Source organism: Pangasianodon hypophthalmus, chromosome 3 (genome assembly GCF_027358585.1).
Source record: "Pangasianodon hypophthalmus isolate fPanHyp1 chromosome 3, fPanHyp1.pri, whole genome shotgun sequence".
In the NCBI taxonomy this organism is placed as follows: domain Eukaryota; kingdom Metazoa; phylum Chordata; class Actinopteri; order Siluriformes; family Pangasiidae; genus Pangasianodon; species Pangasianodon hypophthalmus.
This window is the reverse complement of record NC_069712.1, coordinates 7,982,501-8,005,635: the sequence shown is the minus strand read 5'-3', so window position 1 is coordinate 8,005,635 and position 23,135 is coordinate 7,982,501. Positions and strand designations below refer to the sequence as shown.

General features: G+C 37.3%; 1 protein-coding gene across 1 annotated transcript; it reads right to left on the bottom strand.

Moving 5' to 3' along the window:
* Positions 1–8,132: 8,132 nt before the first annotated feature.
* htra3a (HtrA serine peptidase 3a) lies at positions 8,133–21,972 on the bottom strand. Its single transcript, XM_026941359.3, has 10 exons — positions 20,976–21,972; positions 16,599–16,698; positions 15,083–15,305; positions 11,798–11,992; positions 11,671–11,703; positions 11,455–11,569; positions 11,234–11,293; positions 10,237–10,294; positions 9,568–9,663; positions 8,133–9,466 (listed from the first exon to the last, which is right to left on the bottom strand). Exons 1-10 carry the CDS (start codon positions 21,394–21,396, stop codon positions 9,295–9,297), a joined length of 1,473 nt encoding a protein of 490 aa, XP_026797160.3. The 5' UTR covers positions 21,397–21,972; the 3' UTR covers positions 8,133–9,294.
* Positions 21,973–23,135: the final 1,163 nt, after the last annotated feature.

Below are 23,135 nucleotides of genomic sequence, written 5' to 3'. Positions count from 1 at the left end.
GAAACTAATAGCACTACATCTGTCCGTGCGTGTGTGTGCATGTGCATGCATGTGTGTTTTCATTCTTATGCAGTGTTTTTATGTCATATTGTGGACTTTTTAGGCCACTGTGCCAGTATTGCTGTACACAAGGGGTATAATTCTCAAATTACTCCTAGACCACAACAGGATTATTGTGAGCATACAAGGGGCCACAGACTAAGAATATTAAATTCAACTTAAATCTATTGTTATTGGTTTTATTTTTAGCACCAACTGAAAGTACAATAGGATGATTCTAGGAAAAAGAAGGGCTAACAGAAAATCAGTAACGGTCATTTTTGCACTATTCAATATAATCTGTATCAGTTGCTGCATTTTCCCTTTCCTTTTTTGCAACCACTGCATTTCCTTTTTCAAAAGGTTTTTTTTAAGCAGCAAACATAGTCCATCTAGAGCAAATCTGTCTGAAATCATCACAAGGAACCTTCAACAAATGGTTAAGTATAATATTTTCAACATTGCCAGGTTAGCTCTTCTCATTGAGACAACATTTCAGAAGCCTGGAATCTCTATAATATTGCATGTATGATTCTGATGGAGAAGATTGCAGCATTAGAGGTGCACATGCATATTCTAGAGAGGACCAGCAACAGGGAAAGCTGCATAGCTTCAGTAGGGGTCAGATAATAGGTCAGATAACAGGTTAGCTCTCCTCGGCTCAGGAGCCTGTTTCTCTGGTTATGGGAATCTCTATTCTATGGCACATAAGATTAGATAAGCCATTATGGGCACTTGTAGCTCTAGTTAGTTTTATGACGTTGCCACACCTTGCCTTGTTTCTCCCTTTGCCTAGCCCTTTTATGTTGAGGTTATCTACTCTGTACTTTGACTATGCTTTTGATTATGTTTTAGATTTTTCTGCTTTTTAAAGTCTTTCTGTAGGGGCCTTGATTGTTTTGACCCTGCTCTGCCTGCCATTATTGGATATTTACTCTCCCTCTGTGAGCCCTTTTCTTACAGAAGGCATTGCCTAGCACTGTGGACCCAGCAGAGGTACATGATCTCCAATCTGATGTTGCTTCTCAGGGTCATTTGCTTGGAAACCACAAACAATGGCTCCAGCAAATGTCAAAGTGCTATGGAAGAAGATAGCTGAGTCTGTAGGGGGAAACAATGAGCACCAACAACCCCATGTCCGGGGACTCACATGAGTAACACAACCGTTTCTGCTACCCTGATTCGCATCCTGATTCACATCAGGGAGGATGACAAGTGGAAGACAGCGTCCACAAACACAGGTCATTATGAATATATTGTGATGCCATGGTCTTGCACCCTCTGTTTTTTTTTTTCAGGCCTTTATTAATGAACTATTCCAAAAATTCTTATTTAAAATGTACATAGATGACATCTTGAGCTATTTAAAGTCTTGAAAAAACTTCTTGAAACCACCTGTATGTCAAGCTGGAAAAGTGTGAGCCATTTGCTTCCTTAATACCAGAAACAATCAAATCTCTATTAATAATAGTCAACTCTTCTCTTAGCATGTACCTAAATCCTTTAAACTAGCAGTTATTAAACCACTGATTACAACCTTGACCCTTGTCAGCTGCACATATTCAAATATTATTCTCAAACTTCACAGGTTTTTAGAACTTGCACCCCTCAAAAAATATGTATAAAATTATTGTCTAGTATTAACTGGAAAATCATATTTAATAAAATAAAACAACATGAAAATAAGTCTTGAAGCAGTCATGATTTTTCTTCATTTAAACCTTGTTTGAAATATTGAATATATGAATATATATTGAATATTGAATATATGAATATCATAAATATAGTGAATCGAATCAAATCATGACAAGTGTATGATTACACCCCTAATTGTGAACAAATTTTACTTTAGGGAATACAATGTAGGCCAGCCATATAACAGTGTGATTGCCATTATCAGATGAATCAGTTGTGTACACGTGTCTATTTCCATGTGTTACTGACCAAAGGACTATAGATATTTTGTCAAGTTGGGGGTTGTTTGGCAGAACTGGCACTTTATATTGGCCATACTGTTACTGTTACTATGATACACTATCTCTGGACAATAAAGTGATGACACTATAAAGTTGCATTTTGTTCTATTACCCTAAGTGATTGAAGTGTGATGATCTACTTACTGGAAAAGAAAAAAAAATCTGTCTAGAAAAAAAACTTATGTAACAGTGACTCACATGAGGAGAAATGACTGTTGTTCACGTCCAATGTCAAATATTAAGGGAACAAGTCATGTGTCAGACAGCAATCTCCTAATATGTATGTTTTATGTATTCAGTTGTAATGATAAACTCTTAATTTACAATGCTTAACAGCTTATCCATTTTTAACACTTTTTTGTATCTAAAACAGTGTTTTGACAAAGTACAACATTGTGGTAACCTCATCTATACATATATACTCTATACTATTTGGCCAAAAGTTTGTGGACACCTCACCATCACACTCGTATGTGCTTTTTGAACATCCCAGTCCAGATAAAGTTCCGCCTTTGCTGTTTCCACACTTCTGGGAAGGCTTCACCATGGTTGCATGGATTTGCCTATTCAGCCACAAGAGCATTAGTGAGATCATACACTGATGTCAGGCAAGGAGGTCTGGTGGGGTGCAGTCAGCCTGCCTTTTCACCCCAAAGGTGTTCAGTGGAGTTGAGGTCAGGGATCTATGCAGGCCACTCGAGATCCACTTCCACTCTAACCCTGGCAAACTATGTCTTTACATATATGGCTGAAAGTTTGTGGACACCTGGCCATCACACCCATATGTGGGCCTTCTCCAAACTGTTGCCACAAAATTTTAAGCACACAATTATCTCAAATGTCTTTGAATCCGGTAGCATTAAGATTTCGATTTACTGGAGCTAAAGGGGCTAGCCTAAACCTGTTCCAGCATACCAGTGCTCTTGTGCACAAGGTGATGTTCATAGAGACATGGTTTGCCAAGATTGTTGTGAATGAAATCGAGTGGACTGCACAGAGCCCTGACATCAACCCCACTGAAAACCTTTGTTTCGAACTGGAACACCAACTGCATCCCAGGCCTCCTTGCCCGATATCAGTGCCTGATCTCGCTAATGCTCTTGTGGATGACTGAGCACAAATCCCCACAGCCACAGTCCAAAATCTAGTGGAAACCCTTCCCAGGAGAGTGGAAGCTGTTATAGCAGTAAAAAATGGACCATCTCTATATTAATTCCCATGGTTTTGGAATAGGATGTTCAACAAACACATATGGATGTTATGGTCCACATATGTTTGACCATATAGGGGCAAATATGTAGATACACCTTCTAATTATTGAGTTCAGGTGTTTCAGCCACACTATTTGCTGACAGGTGCATAAAAACATAGCCATGCAATCTCCATAACACTGGCAGTAGAATGTGTTGTAGTGAAGAGCTCAGTGACTTTAAATGTGGCACTGTCATAGGATGGGCAAGTCTATATTAATGCACATGGTTTTGGAATGGGATGTCCAACAAGCTCGTAAGTGTGATGGTCAGGTGTTCACATACTTTTGGCCAATACAGATTGGCAAATATCTTGAAGGCTCTCCATTTGTAAACAGTCCTTCTCACTGTAGAATGGTGAATTTCTCAAATTATTTAGAGCTGGCCTTATAACCTTTCCCAGCTTGATGAGTAGTAATTATTGCTTCTCTGAGGTCATTTCTTCTTGGCATGATGCAGACACACACATGAGTGCTCCAGAACACCACCAGAATGGCCAAAAGGTCTGCTTTTATAAAGGTAGCCACTCTTCTTGATGATTAACTAATCTTGTGCATTTCATTAGTAACACCTTTCTGTTAATTACTCTCTTAATGATTGTGGAAGTAGGAAGGGTTTCCCAACTGGTTTCTGAATGTTGCTTTACTTTTTGGGAAAAATGAACTACATATTGAAATCTGTTGTGGGTTTTTTGGTAAAAACATAGAATTGAAGGAGGGTGTACTTTCTTTTCCCCATGACTGTATTTTATTTGTTCAAACTCTCACTGGAGAGTATCCTTATCAGGAGATTTTATTGGAGGCATTTTATACCCACTTTAACCTGATAACAAAATAGCTGAGTAAGGAATCCTGTTGTGTGTGAGAGAACTTTAATTATGTAAGAAGGAAATTTTATAGCCCACAAATGAGCTATCATTCCACTGTTTTAGAAGAAGCTTAGGAAGAAAATGCATAAAGAAACTAAACCTAAAATACAAATAAATACGGCCAAAAAAGGCTAAGGCCAAGCCTTAGCTATCTGCCTGTTTTATTTGTAGCCTGCTTCACTTTTATCAATTTAGTATTGTCTAGTATGTTCATGTTTGCCGAACATGTACATTGACCATTCCACTGACTATTTGCCTGCCTCACATTTCTGAGTATTAACTAGCCCTTTCGTTTAGTCTCCTACATTGTATTAATAAAACCAGAAAAGCTGCACTTGTGTCCATCTGTCTGCTTCACGGCAACTTCAGACCACGTTCAAATCTCTTGCGTACCGACAACACAACCGTCACTGGGTCAAATGTGAAAATAGTTTGCATATTGTCTGTGTCACAACAACTATGCTATTTAATTCAACTAAAACAATTTTTTTTTAACTCTTTGGGTATTTTTTGAGTATTTCTCTCAAACTAAAACAACTTTTATTGACTCAAAAAATGAAAATATTTTTTGAATAGTAAAATAAGCTCTTTACAAGTACAAGTACACAAAACAAACCTGATTTTGTATGATGTTTATGATAAGTGTATAGTATAGCTAAATGTGCCTTATATATTTTTATGACAGCTATCTATTATACTGAATGTAAAGAGCCAAATTTTTGTTAATCCCAATTTTTTTTAAAAAATACATTATTTGTTAACTTAAGTTTTATAATTCTAATTGGACACAAAAGTATTATCTCTGTTAGGAAGTTCTTCATGTCCAAGTATCTATTCAAAATTAATCTCTAAATCGAAGCTCTGGACACTCATATTCATATACTGGTCATATTGTATATACTGAATATTAAAGCTTTGCTCATTGTAATAGCTTAAAATGTGCTCTCAAAACCATTAGTGTTTTACTAAAACAAATTACATTAATGTACATTTTATGAGGAATTGCCACTGCTTTTACTTCAAACTTTTACAGTACCGGCTGCCATGAAGAGCAATCACTTTTCCTTTACTAATCACTTAATCATGTATTGTGTATGTATAAAGCTAAGGTTATTTTACTATTCAAAAATATTTGCATTTTATATATCAATAAAAATATATTGCTTTATTTTAATATTAAATACCATAGTTGTTGTGACAGTATGCAAACTCCAAAAATACATGGGCTAGAACTCCTGAATATTAGCGTAGTTGACAGGCAACATGATTGACAGACAAGTAAAAATGCCTCCATGTCCTCCATGATAGTATGGCAAATCTATTGTCCTTTCTCCTGTCTACGGAGATTGGAGTTTCTGCCCTGAGCAGATACTTTACTGAAGCTGTCAAAATCTGAGACAAACTTAATCCCATCTTATTCAACAATAAATACAAGGGCCATTCTTATCTGTCATGTATCTAAACAGACATAAATCCAGAGCTGAAAATCACTTATTTTCAATCTCTAGGTAAACTTTAAAAAGGCTGAATATATGTTTAATTAAACTTTATTAGCACATGGGCCTATACGTGTGTATCTGAACAAGGAGGACATTGGTTAAGCAACTGTATGAAAATGTGAAAAGGTGAGAGTTAAGGGCCTTATTCAAGGTTCAGATATGAACCACTCAAATTAGCATTGCTTCAGATATTAGATGCCTGAAATTTAGTGTTGATTGAAGTATAAAAAAAAAAAAGAAAAACTTATACACTGATATGTGATGTTTGTATGTGAAAGAGAGAAAATGTGCTTTTGTCTTTTGTGTATTTTTTATTTTAGCAGTTTTTTGTTTTTTCTTTTTTTTTTTTTAACCCAAATGCAGGTCTGAAGTCAGAAAAGGTATCTTTATTTATTTTGGGTATTGACATTATACTATTAACCTGGGTGTTATGTACTGTACAATTCAGTGGAAAACCCTTATAAAGTCAGACTTACATTAAATATGTAAGTACTTGCATACACACCTTTGCCACAGTCCTCCACCACCACCGCACCAGTTACTACCATTTGTAAACAGTATACCACTTACTGTACCTGCTTATTCTGTCACTTCTGGTGTCACTAAGGGGCGCCATACACCACTAAGTCATGTAAAGTAGTGCCTGATTTAATGCACTCTTCATTTAACTTCAGATTTAGCCTGCAGTTCACTCTAAATGGAAAAACTTGAGATAAGAAATAGCTTATGAGCATCATTCTTTAGGATATATGTAACAGGAGGTGGCTTTATTATAACAATATCTGGACACCCCTTTAAATAACTGAGAGAGAAAATTACATTTTCACACTCAGTGATATACAAGGGTGTCCAGATATTGTTTAATTTAGACAGACAGCAAAAATATAAAATCAAGGCACTAAGGAAAGTAAGAAAAATAATGCTACTAAGTAGATCCTATACATCATCTGAGGAATGAGAGGATTACAATGTAAGAATGAAAGGCAAAGAGAGAGAGGGAAGTGAACATTCGGACTTTGAATTCGGACCACAAATAGCAATAGTTATCAGGTGTGAGCATGGTGTATGCAGATCATTACTGTGATTTAAAAAAGAATGGTCTGACTGCAACCCAACCTCAATCAAATCTTGTAATACTTAAGCTCAGACAACTTAAATTGTAAGAAAGTTACAACTGGTAAAGCAACATGTAACAAGTCATGACTTTATAGAACTTTTTGCTCACAGCTCCATGGTCTCCTGTCCTCAGGGTTCTCCAGTCTTCTCTCACTGTCCAAAAACATGCAGGTAGGCGGATTATTTAAGATTAATTGCCCCTAGATGTGAATGTGAAAGGTGCCCTACGACGGACCTCATCACCTCCCATCCCTGCTCACAGTCTCCTTATTACTAATGACACTCACTTGTTTGCAATCAGACTACTCCCCTTAAATAACCCAGACTCTCAGTGTTACCTTGTGAAGTCTCACTCCAGCATTGTATCTGTTGCAAGTCCAAACTTCAGCAATCTGCCTGTTTTGATTAGTATCTTGACCACTGCCTGCTTCATATTTTTTTTATGTAGTATTGCCTTGTTTATGCCATTTGTCTGTCTCATGTTTCTAAGTATTGCCTAGCACTTTTGTTTGTTTGCTTCAGTCCATCGCACTAGTTCGCCCATCGATCCGCTTCATAACATAGTAACACTCAAAATTTCATATTTATTATGGCAAACAGACTCTTGAACTCTCAAACCTCTCTCAAACATTTTGACTCAGCCCCTCCCAGAATAGCACAGCTGGTTTGAGGTTGTGTGTCTAAGAAGGCTCTTACAGATCGCACTCCTTTCTCTCCAAGTACCTTAACACAAGTTTTAAGATGTGTTTGTTCTCAGTGAAAATTAAACATTATTCTAAAAATGTTGGGAAAAAAGGTAAGTAGATAAAATATGATGTTGCATCATTCTTTAGGATATATACATAAAACAGCCAAACAGGAGGTGGCTTTATTATAACAATATCTGTACACCCTTTTATATCACTGAGAATGAAAATTACATTTTGTACTCATGTGAAAGAAAAGTCCTCTTTAGACTGTCTTAGTAGATCGGCTTGTTCTAGTTTGCATCTGTTTTTACCCACACAAACCTTTATTAAATCAGAGCATCTGCCTTTTGCAGTATGTCCCAGCATGTGGGTATTTCTCTCAAACATTTTGACTCAGCCCCTCCCAGAACAGCTCAACTGGTTTGAGGTTGTGTGTCTAAGCAGGCTTTTCCAGACCGCACTCCTTTCTCTCCAAGTACCTTAACACAACTTAACACAAGTTTTAAGATGTGTTTCTTCTCGGTGAAGAAGAAACATTAATAAACATTACTCTAAAAATGTCAGGAAAATAAGGTAAGTTGTACAAAAACATGTCATGCAGAATTTTTTTGTTTTAATTGTTTGCTCTGTTTAGGAAGGAAATAAGATTAAATAATTATTACAGTACAAAGTCATTTTTATTCTAGAAGGTTTTATTCGTAATATAAAACAAGTAAAAAATATACATGCTAGTGTATATAGAAAGACCTGCTTGCACTGGCGTGATAAACAGCACATAAATTATTAACACTGTACTACAATGCTACTGTATGTAGCCAAGAACATATCTCAGCCTGTCAGTTTAAAATATGTTTAAAATAGTGTATTTCGTAAGTTATATCAAAGAACATTTTCAGGTAGTTTGTAGTGAATACAGTGAGGGGACTTAGGATTTAAAGACAGACATTTGGCTCCAGTGACTGTATGACTGTATGTCAAAATCTGAATATAAAATAATGTAAAGTCTGAGTTTTCAGTTGAATTCAGAGAAACTTGTAAACTCCTAGTCATCATTTACAATGATGTTCTCTGGTCATTAATACATGGCATATCTTAACTGCACTTTGTAATATTGAAAAATTACAGTGAGTGTTCACTTGTTCATATGTAGCCTCCATCTTCTCATCCATACAAAATTAAAAAAAAAACAATCGCACTTTAAATTCAACACACACTACCACACACACACACACACACACTACCACACACACACACACACACATTCATACTCAACTGAACACCATCCCACTCCCTTTGCAATTTTAGCACATTTCTGGATTTAGTACCTACATTTTGTTGCTGGTATTGTATTTATAAAATATTGTATATAATTTCTTGTCTTTATTCTTGCTATACTTTCTACCTGGCTGCTACCCCAACAAATGCCAAGCCCATATATGGTATAAGCTTATTTGCCGAATACTATGTCATAGTATGTTATGTTTACATTCATAGCAATTTATTATATTGTTATTCTTTTGCACTACTGTTATATCTGACACTTTCATACTAGAACAGCGTACCGGTCGGTGCTGCACTGTCTCGAACTGTGCCTATTGTCCTGTTTTAGTAGATATTGTACTGTCTTGTGCTGTTTGCGCACATTTGCACGTGCACTTTATGTAGAGATGTGTAGGCTCTACATGTGTAGTTCTGTGTTGTTTGATGTAGCACCATGGTCCTGGAGGAACGTTCTTTCGTTTCACTGTGTACTAACTAGCTGTATATGGTTGAAATGACAATAAAGCCAACTGACTTGACTTGACCTAATGTCGTCTCAATCCACACCAGTTTTCTAGTAAACCTTTATTTTACTATTTATTTCTGCACAAGGACACGTGGTTCAATGTTGAATAGAAAACTATTGTTGCCACGATGAATTTCCAAAAGAAGGGCCATGTCTCCATGAAGCGCCAACTGGATATCATCAGTGCTGACCAATGGACGGCCATTTAGTTTCACAATCACATCACCTGCTTCAAGTCCACCCCTGAATACAGAAACCAATGACAAATATATGAGAATTTTCTCATAGTTTGGTTAATTGTGATTTAAAAAGAAATCTTAATTGGCATCTTGTCTAGGACGTACTTTTGCGCAGGGGAATCTGGAATGACCTCATGAACAAGAATTCCACTGCTGATATCTGGGAAATATGGATCGTGCTGTTTCATCTCTTTAACCAGGCTAAAATTAAAAAAAAAAAAAAAGAAAGAAAGAAAGAAAGAGAGGAAACATAAAAAACAAGTACACAGAGAATTTCCCAATATAACAAAAAAAAACTTTAATTTACAGTTACAGCATTTGGCACATGACCATTTACAGAGTAACTAACAGAAGTATTATAGATTTATGTACATTTATTCATATGAATTACAACAAAATAACCCTGTAGCTATTAAAATGTCCACACATTTTTTGTAAATAAAGGTTGCGATCTTACCTTGGCCTTTGTAATGTAACCAGTTACATTAATTAAGCTGTACACATCCAGTATGTATTATATAATGAATAAAACACTCCATATAGTGCTGTTATGGGAAAATAATCTATGATGGGATGGTGAGGCGGCCCAACATGAAGCGGAGTTACTGTTACTACCCCGAAGTTGATTATTTTCCTAATTTCCCAACAATTACATTATTTGTATTAATTAAAGAACAAGCTGTACATTTAACCTGTTTATAGATATACACCTTCTAACCAATCAGATTCAAGAAATCAATAGCAAATTCAATCATGACTAGTAGTTTTACTTACTCTTTTGTGAGGGTGATCATTCTGATTCCAAGAAATCTTTTCTTTGTGCCTTTTACATCTGAAATCAAGGTAAGTAATCATCTTAGTTAGTAATGTTGCAAGCAAAACCAGTAAAAAAGTTTGGAAGGTGTTTCTTAGACAATAGAATGAATCCAAATTGATCAAGATTGATTGTGAAAATGATCTTGAAAAAATTCAATGTTGAGTGTTGAGTCCAATGTTGAGTGTTCAAGGTTCTACTTAAATTTATATATACAGACTACTACTAATCATTTACAGAACTGTTTATTTAAAAATGGTATTTAAAAGTTTAACAATGTCATTTGAAACAAGTATATAAATATGTAGCGATGATCAAAAATCTTTTGGATGCAGCAAACGTCCATTAGTTGTTAGCTACTGTATGTTAGTCTTGTATCTCTAGTGTAAAACTGCAGAAGCAAATGTCAGACATCGAACATGTTTTATCTAATCGACTTTATTTGGTTAAGTGAAAAACTGTGTAAATTTGATTCTTCATTGAACTAGGCACATAAGTACATAAGACATCTGAAAATTGAGATTTTTTTTTTAATGTTAAATGATGTTCCCCTTTTTCAAATAGTTTGGTGCTAATGGTCTCAACAAGAAGGCATGTACAGAATAACACACAGTGGGGTGTGCTGTTATAGGAATGTAATCAATGACAGGGTGGTGTGATATGGCCCAACGTGAAGTGGATTATTTTTCTATAACAGCACGGCCTGAAGTGTGTTGTTCTTATGACGGTGATAAGAGGAAACGGCGACATGCCAACAATTACAATTATTAATATATTACTAAATGATACATCATGGTTATTGACTGTTTGTAGCTACCTTTGTGAAACAAGTTAGTTCCTGTTATCACATTATAGCAACTATCAACAGTCTTTCCCACATTTTCTACATTTTGTAAAAATGAACTCTCTGCTGAAATACACTTACAAGGAAATAAAATATATAGTATAAATTCCTACCTGAGTCAGACACCACAGGCTGAGATGGCGTGTACTGCAGCCTAAGTAGTCTCTGTTTATCTGAAACAGATACTTGCGATTTATTTCAAATCCTTCATAGACAACTTTACTGAACTGCATGATTTGTTTATAACAGAGACAGATTACACTGCATCATCTGAATGACTGAATGACAAACAAAATTCTGATTATTTACACTGCAGTTATGGCAGAGTTCATACCTTTGTACTGCTTATCATAAGATTCGTCTAGAAATCGATTAATACGGTCTGATGGAATGGCAAAGGAGATCCCAGCGGTCACCTTCAGTGTGTTTATCCCAATAACCTCACCATCCTGAGGTTAAAAAAGAGTGAAATGTCATGGAACATCACTTCTGTAGTGACAGTGAACTGTGCTGCTGTTAAATGGAAACTTGATACACGGTTAATACTTACAAGGTTAACGAGTGGGCCTCCTGAGTTTCCATACTACTCAAGAGAGTGGTATAGGAGAAAGAGAATGTTAAAAATATCAAATATTTAGGTGCTGACATTAGAAATGGCATTTGGGCTGAAGTCTCACATTGATGATGGCGTCAGTCTGAATGTAGTCCATGTCTGAGTCCCGGATGCCGAGCTCCTTGCCGTCTCTCTGTGCCGTGCTCACGATGCCTGTAGTTACAGTGTTCTGCAGAGCGAACGGACTGCCAATGGCCACCACGAACTCGCCCGGGCGCAGGTCAGCTGAGTGGCCCAGAGGAAGAACTGGAAGCTTTTTCTGATACATAAAAATAGACATACACAAAAAGAGACTTGTTCTGTACATTGTTATACATGGCTGGCCCAGGCCATGTCATTATATTTATAGCAATATAACTGTATTATATACATAATATACAGTCAGGTCCATAAATATTGGGACATCGACACAATTCTAACATTTTTGGCTCTATACACCACCACAATGGATTTCAAATGAAACGAACAAGATGTGCTTTAACTGCAGACTGTCAGCTTTAATTTGAGGGTATTCATCCAAATCAGGTGAACGGTGTAGGAATTACAACAGTTTGCATATGTGCCTCCCACTTGTTAAGGGACCAAAAGTAATGGGACAGAATAATAATCATAAATCAAACTTTCACTTTTTAATACTTGGTTGCAAATCCTTTGCAGTCAATTACAGCCCGAAGTCTGGAACGCATAGACATCACCAGACGCTGGGTTTCATCCCTGGTGATGCTCTGCCAGGCCTCTACTTCAACTGTCTTCAGTTCCTGCTTGTTCTTGGGGCATTTTCCCTTCAGTTTTGTCTTCAGCAAGTGAAATGCATGCTCAATCAGATTCAGGTCAGGTGATTGACTTGGCCATTGCATAACAGTCCACTTCTTTCCCTTCAAAAACTCTTTGGTTGCTTTTGCAGTATGCTTTGGGTCATTGTCCATCTGCACTGTGAAGCGCCATCCAATGAGTTCTGAAGCATTTGGCTGAATATGAGCAGATAATATTGCCCGAAACACTTCAGAATTCGTCCTGCTGCTTTTGTCAGCAGTCACATCATCAATAAATACAAGAGAACCAGTTCCATTGGCAGCCATACATGCCCACGCCATGACACTACCACGATCATGCTTCACTGATGAGGTGGTATGCTTAGGATCATGAGCAGTTCCGTTCCTTCTCCATACTCTTCTCTTCCCATCACTCTGGTACAAGTTGATCTTGGTCTCATCTGTCCATAGGATGTTGTTCCAGAACTGTGAAGGCTTTTTTAGATGTCGTTTGGCAAACTCTAATCTGACCTTCCTGTTTTTGAGGCTCACCAATGGTTTACATCTTGTGGTGAACCCTCTGTATTCACTCTGGTGAAGTCTTCTCTTGATTGTTGACTTTGACACACATACACCTACCTCCTGGAGAGCGTTCTTGATCTGACCAACTGTTGTGAAGGGTGTTTTCTTCACCAGGGAAAGAATTCTTCGGTCATCCACCACAGTTGTTTTCCGTGGTCTTCCGGGTCTTTTGGTGTTGCTGAGCTCACCGGTGCGTTCCTTCTTTTTAAGAATGTTCCAAACAGTTGTTTTGGCCACGCCTAATGTTTTTGCTATCTCTCTGATGGGTTTGTTTTGTTTTTTCAGCCTAATGATGGCTTGCTTCACTGATAGTGACAGCTCTTTGGATCTCATCTTGAGAGTTGACAGCAACAGATTCCAATTGCAAATAGCACGCTTGAAATGAACTCTGGACCTTTTATCTGCTCATTGTAATTGGGATAATGAGGGAATAACACACACCTGGCCATGGAACAGCTGAGAAGCCAATTGTCCCATTACTTTTGGTCCCTTAACAAGTGGGAGGCATATATGCAAACTGTTGTAATTCCTACACCGTTCACCTGATTTGGATGTACCCTCAAATTAAAGCTGACAGTCTGCAGTTAAAGCACATCTTGTTCGTTTCATTTGAAATCCATTGTGGTGGTGTATAGAGCCAAAAATGTTAGAATTGTGTCGATGTCCCAATATTTATGGACCTGACTTTAAATGTTTCTTATAATATACAATATTTTCCCTGTGTTTTAGCAATACTAGCAAAGACGAGACATGACTTTTCAACTTCCAAAGACAGTTCATGAACTTCAAATTACAATTTATTATGCATAAATATGACATCTTCTTCCACTCTTGCTTCTCTGTCTCCTCAAATAAACTAGATCTTAAAGGATAAATACATTATAAAAAATCCTACTCAGTAAGATGGTCTGCATTTCTTAAAAATTAAGAAATTAAATGGATCGTTCTGACCCATACATAGTGTAAGGGTTAAAATTGAGAAAGCAGATTAAGGAAAAAAAACAGAAAGAAAGAGGTGTTAGACTGTAACCAACAAAAAGGCTATGAGAGAGAGATATGAGGAGAAATGACGATGAAAACAGAAACAAACTCTCTGTGAGGTCTGCTAACACTCTTAAGCAAGAACAATCTCTGACGCCACTGCTTTTCTTATCCCAGACTTTCACACAATCTCTCTTTTCCATCTCCAATAATATAAACCAAACATTTAGTTCATTTCCCAGTCAGACTGGTCACTTTCAAGTGTTTATTTCTAAAAATTCCCATACTAGCACTGTAGCAGGCCATCATTAACATGTCTAAGTAGCCTAGACAATTTGGGGAGTGAGATATAAACCAGCTCACTGAGCATGAGAGGTGAGCTCACAGAGCCAGCTGTGGTGTATACAGTATGTGAGAATTGCCATCAGAGGTGCTGATAATAGACGGGTAATATACAGTGCGTGTGGAAAGTTCATTAACACCCATAAATGTCTCAAGGGAAAAGATTAATCTGTGCCAGGAAACCTTACAGCCTCATAAAGTAAAGCCTTTTTAGGAAGTGTGCATTTCAGGTTCACACCTAGGCCTTGCTTAGCTTGGCATTCATGTGGTGTGATTGTAGGGAAATTGTGATCTTCAGATATTGTGTGGTCATAATGAGTGTGTTATAGACAGCCAAATAGCGTGGTGCGATTTAGGGTCACAATGATATCAGTATGACTGTATAATCCTACCATGACAGACCTGGCTTACTGTACATTAATGCTATGGTTTAGATGTTCGTGTAAAATTATTAAACATGAAACAATAATTTTTAAAATAGGCTAATCTAGTTTTAAAGAACAAACTCAGAGAAAGCATTGACTTGATAAACTAGGAGGCTAATTCTTCTTAATATTCGAATGTAGTGTACAATATGCCTATTTTCATGCCCCTTGATGGACACAGTTTAAAAGGTTTGAATTGATTGAGTACAAAGCTTTGTCGATCCATAATTTCATTTGATTCCTACTGTAAATCCACCTTTCTCTTACCCGAGGGTTGACTTTGATGGTGGCGATGTCAGACTTCTTGTCGATGTCTGTTATGGAGGCCTCGTACGTTTTGCCATCGTGAAGCTGCACCTGAAGCTGCTGTCGGCCCGCTGTAGTGGCACTGCTGCTCACCACATGAGCGTTGGTCACGATCACACCAGATTCTGTCACGATGAACCCTGAACCGCTGGACAACGGCACGTGGTGGCCAAACAGCGGATGGCTAGGCACAAACATTGAAGAAGTGACTCCATTTGTACAATTTAAATCATAAGCATGTTACATTTTAACACGAAGGTAAGGAAAGTTAGAATAAAGACTTTGAAAAGTTAGACCACAGCACTGCTGAACTCACAAATCTGATTGGTCAGAAGGTGTTGATTAGTTTTCTATAACAGCAGTTCTGACAGCAGTGCTGGCTTTAATTCAAATCACAGGTTTATATTAATGTAGTCATTCTAATGTGTTATCGTTTCTATAGTAACAACTCATTCAAAGGGCCTTGTGAGACCACATGATCTAAGAATATTATAAGGGATTAAAAAATGTGCTGTTATTTAACAACAAAAAATCACATATTTGTTGAAATTGTAAAGTTTTCTGTAAGGAGATTTTCAATATTTATGTAAGGAGTCTCCAGTTTTAGTTTTTTTGTAACTGTAACTGAGGTAAAGTGTAAAAGAGTAAATAATACTGCCCTACTTTAAAAAAATATAGGATTTAGATGCTTTAGCTTCTGATCTAAACAGTCTTGGAGCAACAATCATGTGAAATTAAACACACAACCATAAACTTGGCGATGGCTACATCATTACAAGAGTCATCTTGTTCTATTTATACTTTTCAACCATCAAACCAAACTGGAAGCACAACTGGAAACCAAACCACCAGCTGTTTCCACTACACAAGAGATGTTCACTGAGCAATGCCTCAACAATTTTCTAGTCAGGCTGAATTTATCATTTAGACAAGTAATATAAACTAGGGCAGGGGAACAGACAGGTCTGTGTGGATGCAGTAACTCATTTTATACAACAGCTGATTGGTCAGAAGGTGGTGATTAATTTTCTAGCAGCAGCTCTGACATTAGCGCTGGCTGTAATTTAAATCACAGGTTTATATTATTGCACTCATTCTAATATGGTATTGTTTCTGTAGTAATATCTCCTTCACAGGGACTATTTAACATGTATTGAAGGAGTCTCCAGTGTCATAACAGTCAGTAGGTTTTTCACAACAGTGAAGGCTTTAGGACAGAAGACTTTGCGATTTCTGGTTTATGAGTAACATAACCTGCATTTGTTGTTGTTGTTGTTGTATTAACTTCAAAAGAGAGAAAAAAGAGGCTGGTGAGGGAGCAACTGTTATATTGTTATACTGTTATAGCTGCTATAGCGTAATTCATCACAGGAACGAACTTGTTTCCTAAATTTTCTAGTATTTGTGTGAACCACGTAATATGAAGCAATATTTAGTGCAGAATGACCAAAGCAACTTGCACAGAGGTGGTATTTACCTGAGGAAAAGCTCGATATGGACCACAGCTGGCGCGATTTTTTCCACAACATCAGCGATGAAGTTAAACTTGTACCTGGGGCTGTTGTGGTGTGTGGGACCTATACTAGCAGAAAGAATTTTACATCTTAATAATATACACCAGTCATTAAAGATTGCAATGTTAAAACTTTTCTCTCTCTCTATTTTTCACTTCCTTTTCACATTTCTTTTAAACAACATACTAAAAGATGAATGTCATCACCAAGAGATTGAATCCTGAAAATATTACAGTCATCTGTGACTTCACAAGAGCATAACTGGCCCAGCTCTCAGGTTGGGAGAGATAATGCTACTCTCTTCCCCGTCCATCAGGGTGACACTAACAAATTGTGGGCATTGGAGTGTATGTGGAAGAGGGCAGTTAACATTTTCCTTAACTGCCCCATGATGTACTATAGCATGAGCAGCAGTATGAAAAGCTGCAATGGCTGACTTCATGTGTCTCTCAGGAAACATGTGCTATCCCTGACCCTCCCTGGTTAGTAGCTATCCTGTGATAAAGGGAGAACTAGCTAGTGGCAGTGAGCAAATAGGGAGAACATACGGTAAAAATAAAAAGCTAAATATAACAGAAAATGATAAGAGTATTCTGAACTGGTCAGCAATTTGGTATATTTCTAAAATATGTATCAAATACATACAGTATTATTAACCAGTGGGGGATTGCTAAGTCAATTTTTATTTTTATCCCATATGTAAATATATCCCATACATACATATACTGAGCTCTCTTACAAAACAGTACAGGATCATTCAATATCTGTTTACATAAAGTGCAAATAGTGGGACAATGTATAGCTCCATAACAGAAAATTTATCATTTTAACTGGAACAACATAGGACTGCCTCTTATCTCAAAGATTTGGCAAACAGTGCTGATGTCTGCCATATGTGTTTTGTTAGATTTCATTTCAGCACATTTTATATTCTAAGGGTGTCCTATCCACATTGTTTCACCAATAAATTAACGCTTTGTGACTTTAGCATAAACAAAGTCACTTTTCTTTATTACATACTAATGCTGAAAAGTTCATGCAACCAAGTTCATGAATTCAGGGTTATCAAGTAATTGTTGTATCCACTGTATTGTTTGTGCAGAACACTGAGAGTGCTGCTGGTTATTCTGCATGCTATGTGTCAGCATCTAGGCTCCTGTATTTACTGTATCTGTGATACTCAGATTGGCAAACTGAGTGATCTTTTGATAGTTATGGCAACGTTTAAAATGTTTAACGCATTTGTCCTGTGGGTTAATCATCCATGCCTTACTGGACATACATATTTTTGATCTCCAAAACAAACTTTTCCCCAGCCAATAAATGTAATATTCTATTCAACCCATCACCAAGTACTGCTGATCAGTAAGTTTTTGCTCTCATATTATGCTCTGTGTAGTCCATATGTACAGTAAACATGTCAGAGAAAAAAAAATACAGCAACATTTTAGAGATCAACGACCATTTTCTGAGGTGCATATGGATTTGCTTGCATTCCTAAAGAATAGTGTGGTGCAGAAACTGTGAAACTGTAGGCCTGTAGGTTTAGTATACTTTCATATTTGCCAAATTTTAACAAAGAACTTGTGCTTTTGGAGGTTTTCATTAGTTTATATGGTTATATAACTGATTATACGTAATTTGATTATATGATATGACTTCTCAGATGGTATTTTAGACATGGTACATTTTTGATTAAGTGTAGTGGCTAGAATGCTTAGGGGTTTGGAAAAAGATGTCTGAATATTTAATGCATGGACACAGTAATTTAACTGTAAAACTGAACTGAAAACTTTGCTCATGTCATGCGAATGTGATATTTTATTCTGTTGCATATGCTTTTTTACTTTACCTGTATATTTTAAGATACATGCAGAAAGTCTGGATGGAAAATAAAAGTGTAGCTGTTCATTTTTAACCCAGACAGAGACAGTCAGTTGGCTTGTTTAACTGTTGTTTAGTCTTCAGTAAAATGTTTCTGAGTTCTGGTATGCACTGAATCCAGCAGCCAATACACCCAAGCAAAGCTAAATAAGAGGCTGAAATAAGAATGCTGTAAACAAAAACCTCAATCAAGAAAAGGTTACGGTTCTGTTAAAATGGCAGGTTTTTGTGAAGTAAAAGAATGAGACTAAGATAAATCATGTCAGATCTTTACTCACCTTTAATGTGCAATTGCAAAGTATACAAATAAAGTGAAAAACAATCCGAAACTTTTACCGGGGAAAAAAAGGAAAAATAAAAATCTTACAATAACCTAGTTGCATAAGTGTGCACACCCTTAAACTAATACTTTGTTGAAGAAGCTTTTGATTTTATTACACCATTCAGTCTTTTTGTGTAAGAGCCTATCAGCGTGGCACATCTTGACTTGGCAATATTTTCTCACTCTTTCTTCCAAAAACATTCAAAATCCTTCACATTGTAAGGGCATCTTCTGGACACAGCCCTCTTCAGGTCACCCCACAGATTTTTAGTTGGAATCAGGTCTGGGCTCTGGCTACGCCATTCAAAAACATTGATCTTCTTTTGGTTAAGCCATTCCTTTGTCGATTTGGATGTATGCTTTGGGTCATTGTCGTGCTGAAAGGGGAAATTCCTTTTCATCTTCAGCTTACTAGCAGACACCTGAAGGTTTTGCACTAAAATCAATTGGTATTTGCAGCTATTCATTATTCCCTCCACCTTCATAAAAGCCCCAGTTCTCAGCCCTAAAGCATGATGCTGCCACCACCATGCTTCAGAGTGGGTATGGTGTTCTTTTGGTGATGTGGGTTTTTTTTGCACCTAACATACTTGTTGGAAATATGGAATTATTATACCTTGTGGAATTGGTCTCATCAGACCATAACAAATTTTTCCACATGGTTTGGGGTGATTTAGTTGAGCTTGGTTGTTTTTTGTGAGAAGGGGCTTTCATCTGGCCACCCTATCCCGTAACCAAGACATGAAGAAAAATACAAGAGATTGTTGGCACATGCAGAGCGTAATCATTACTTGTCAGATATTCCTACAGCTCCTTTAATGTTGCCGTAGGTCTCTTGAAAGCCTCCCTGGTAAGATTTTGTCTTGTCCTTTTGTAAATTTTGGAGGGACGTCCTGTTCTTGCTAATGTCACTGTGGTGCTCCATTTTCTCCACTTGTTGACGATGGCTTTCATGGTGTTCCATGGTACAACTAATGTTTTGGAAATTCTTTTATAACCCTCTCCTGAGCGATATCTTTTGACAGTGAGACCCTGTAAAGGCTTTGTAAGCTCTTTGCACACCAAGAAGATGCCAAGAAAATCCTACAGAAACAGCTGGTCTTTATTTGGGGTTAATCAGAATAATTTTACTGATGACAGCTGTATAATAATTACTTTTGAACACGAGATTGAATGTGATTCATTCAATGTGGTTCATTCTGAACACAGTCACATCCCCAATTATAAAAGGGCTTGCATGCTAATGCAACCAGGTTATTGTACCTTTTTTATTTTTCCTTTTTTTCCCCAAAGTGTTTCTGATTGTTTTTCACTTAATTTTTATATGTCGTAATTTCACACTGAGGGTGGGAAAGATTGTGATATGATTTATCTTGGTTTACTTTTTTTCATCACAAAAACTTGCCATTTTAACAGGGGTGTGTAGACTTTTTATATCCAGTGTATTTATCTCTTTACAGGCAGAAATCCACATTCAAATGTTTACAATTCCATGTTCTAGATTCATTTTAGATGTGCTTTAGGTGCATAAACACACTTCATGGCTCTGAAGAAATGTGGAATACTTTCTTTTCATATATTATATATTTGTGTATCAAAATATATTTCTAATGAAATATTTTAGTTTGAAATTCTCATAAAGTTACTCATAAAGTTAGTCTTTTAAAAAATCTCCATAAAATTACTATGTTTTTTTGTATTCAGCTTTTGTATGTCCTAAAAATTTCTGTCGTTTTAGATGATACATTAGATGATACATTATTATTTGACATAATGTTCGTGTCACTGGAAATAGTGCAAATGTCTAACATCAAGCATCATGGGAATTTTGTAGATAAATAATACAAAAGTAATATGTGCTATAGAGTATAGATAATAGGATACAGAAGTTAGATTGATTATATAATATAAATATATATCATCTTATATAATTAATATTAAATAATATTAATTTCAATACTATTTGAAAATAATATTAAAATAATATATTAGTATTAATAAACTTAATTTTAATTCATATTAAAAATTAATATTTTTGAATATTTGTTAACTGCATTTATTTATTTATTTATAATAAATTAAGGAGTGTGTTCTTTTGCACCGCGTACAGTAATGTTAGCCAGCAGTGCCCTACCTGGAGCTGCAGATGCGCACTGATTTTTGTGCGCGCGCGTTACCGGAGCGTTCCCCCGCTGCCGCGCTCTGCGACCGGCCGCCTCCAGCCTGCACGGGCTTTCATAAGTCTTACCATCGCTGCCGCACACCGGGTGACCGCTCTTACACCGGCAAACCCCCTTAGAGGATCTCTTTGCCCCGGAGCGCACGCACTCCAGCCCCGAGGCGCAGGGAGCATCACGCTTGCGCCCGCAGGTTGCCCCCTCCTCCCCCGCAGCACACACCGCGCAGCAGCCGCACCGGTCCAGCACGCGCCCGCCCTGGCATGCAGCACGCGGCGCCGGGCACTTGGTCATGTCGCACGTGGCCGGGCAGGGCGCGCGCGTTTCGGGTCCTGCGAGGGCATGCGCGAAAAGCACCGCGAAAAGCAACGCGCGCATCCTGCGGTCAGACCAGTGAACTGAGGTGGTGTGGTGAAAAGTCCGTGAAGAAATCACATTTCCTCACATCAGCGCGTGCACAGTCACCGTGCCAGCCAGAGTCATGAGTGAAGCTGAATCATCTTCACAAACCGTTCATAATCCGTTTCATACTGTGTGTCGCCTGTAGTACAGAAGCAGAGCTGTTTCTTCTCTCCTTCTCAAATGCTCAGCTATACAACTTGTGAGAAATCTAGGGTTAGGGTTAGAGAAATCATTTCTTAAAATGGTGCCTCTGGTTTGATCCTGAGCTCAGGGTGCTGTCTGTATGGAGTTTTGCATGTTCCCCCTGTGACCATATGGGTTTTCTCTGGATTCTCCAACTTCCTCCCACCTTCCAAACATGCTGATGTTTATAAATTGAGAATGGTGAATGTATGAACGTATGAACGTGTGTGCATGGTGCCCTGTGATGAACTGCTGTCCCATTCACAGTGTGTTCCTAGCTCCAGACCCACCGCAACCCTGACCAGAATAAAACGCTCACTGAAGATAAATGAATATCCTTCCACTGGCACGCTAAGATATCCTTCTCAAAACATCTAAAATACCACCACATGTGTTTAACTTCATTTTTGGTTTGGTGTAGATTGATTTCTTGTGAAATGATGATGACAATCTGTGCAAAGCAGGTACGCTAAACTGCATTTTATTGTTTGGGATAAAATGCCATTTAGCACTGCTTTTCACATTTTGCCAACCAGGAAACATCTTTCCAAGTTTTGATTTCAAATTAGGATAATTCATTCATCCTGTTCAACTATGGTGAAATTGCTCCAAAAGAAATGGTATGTATAAATTGGAAATAATGGGCTATTAGCTTCATCTAATCTGAAAGTTATGCAAATAGTTCTTTCTAGGCTCGTTATGGCAGATAACTGCAGTTCCTATTTCACAGTTCCTGGGTCATTCATTCAGATGAATCCTTTTCCCTGTTATTCTTCCCCTTGAAATTTTGACTGATATGTACAGAATATACACATACACACACGTAATGCTCTCATTCGAATAGTCAAATTTGTTCACTGAATTCTCTTCCAAGTTTCTGAAGTAATGATTCAGATTTTTTTCACTGTAAAGATATGGTCACACTATATGCTAATAATAAAATCCACCTGGAGAAACAGTCCATTCATTGGAATGGAAGAAGAAGTGGTGTATGAAAAAAGGATTTTGCATCCACTTCCTCCTATTTCGTTTTCATCAAATTCATCTAGATGAACATGGAGGAGCTTCATATCTCTACCATTTCAGGTCACCCTTTTTTATATAACAGCAAGATGTACATACATTCTGTATATGTATGTCCTCAAATTAGCTAACAAAAACTGCTAAATAATATTCCATTTAACAACCAAACAAGCTAGCAGAACTAGGCAGTGAGCAAAGTTTAGACAACATAATGTCTCATATCTCTTACAAACAGCAAAGTAGCTAAGGATAGCTGTTCACTAAAGCAGTATGTTCTCTCCAGAAACACATCACACCAGAACTGTTCATGATCACCAGCTCCAAAAACACAAAAATCCAGTGTGACCACAGCTTAATGCTTAGTTTGCTCTTTCGCCTTCACGGTCTCTAGCCACAGCCGTGTGTTGAATGTAACACCAAGCTGATATGTGTGTGTCATTTCCAGTAAACTCTCACACACAGTGAACATGAGGAGCATTCACAGGAACTCACATCATACAACAAATGAT

What these genes read in the sequence shown, in the direction of transcription:
- htra3a (XM_026941359.3), bottom strand. Translation starts at nt 21,396, where the DNA reads ATGCGCGCGTTGCTTTTCGCGGTGCTTTTCGCGCATGCCCTCGCAGGA. An exon ending in TTATGATAAGCAGTACAAAG is followed by an intron (nt 11,294 to 11,454) that starts GTATGAACTCTG and finishes TATCTGTTTCAG; the next exon opens with ATAAACAGAGACTACTTAGG. An exon ending in CCAGATTCCCCTGCGCAAAA is followed by an intron (nt 9,467 to 9,567) that starts GTACGTCCTAGA and finishes TTCTGTATTCAG; the next exon opens with GGGTGGACTTGAAGCAGGTG.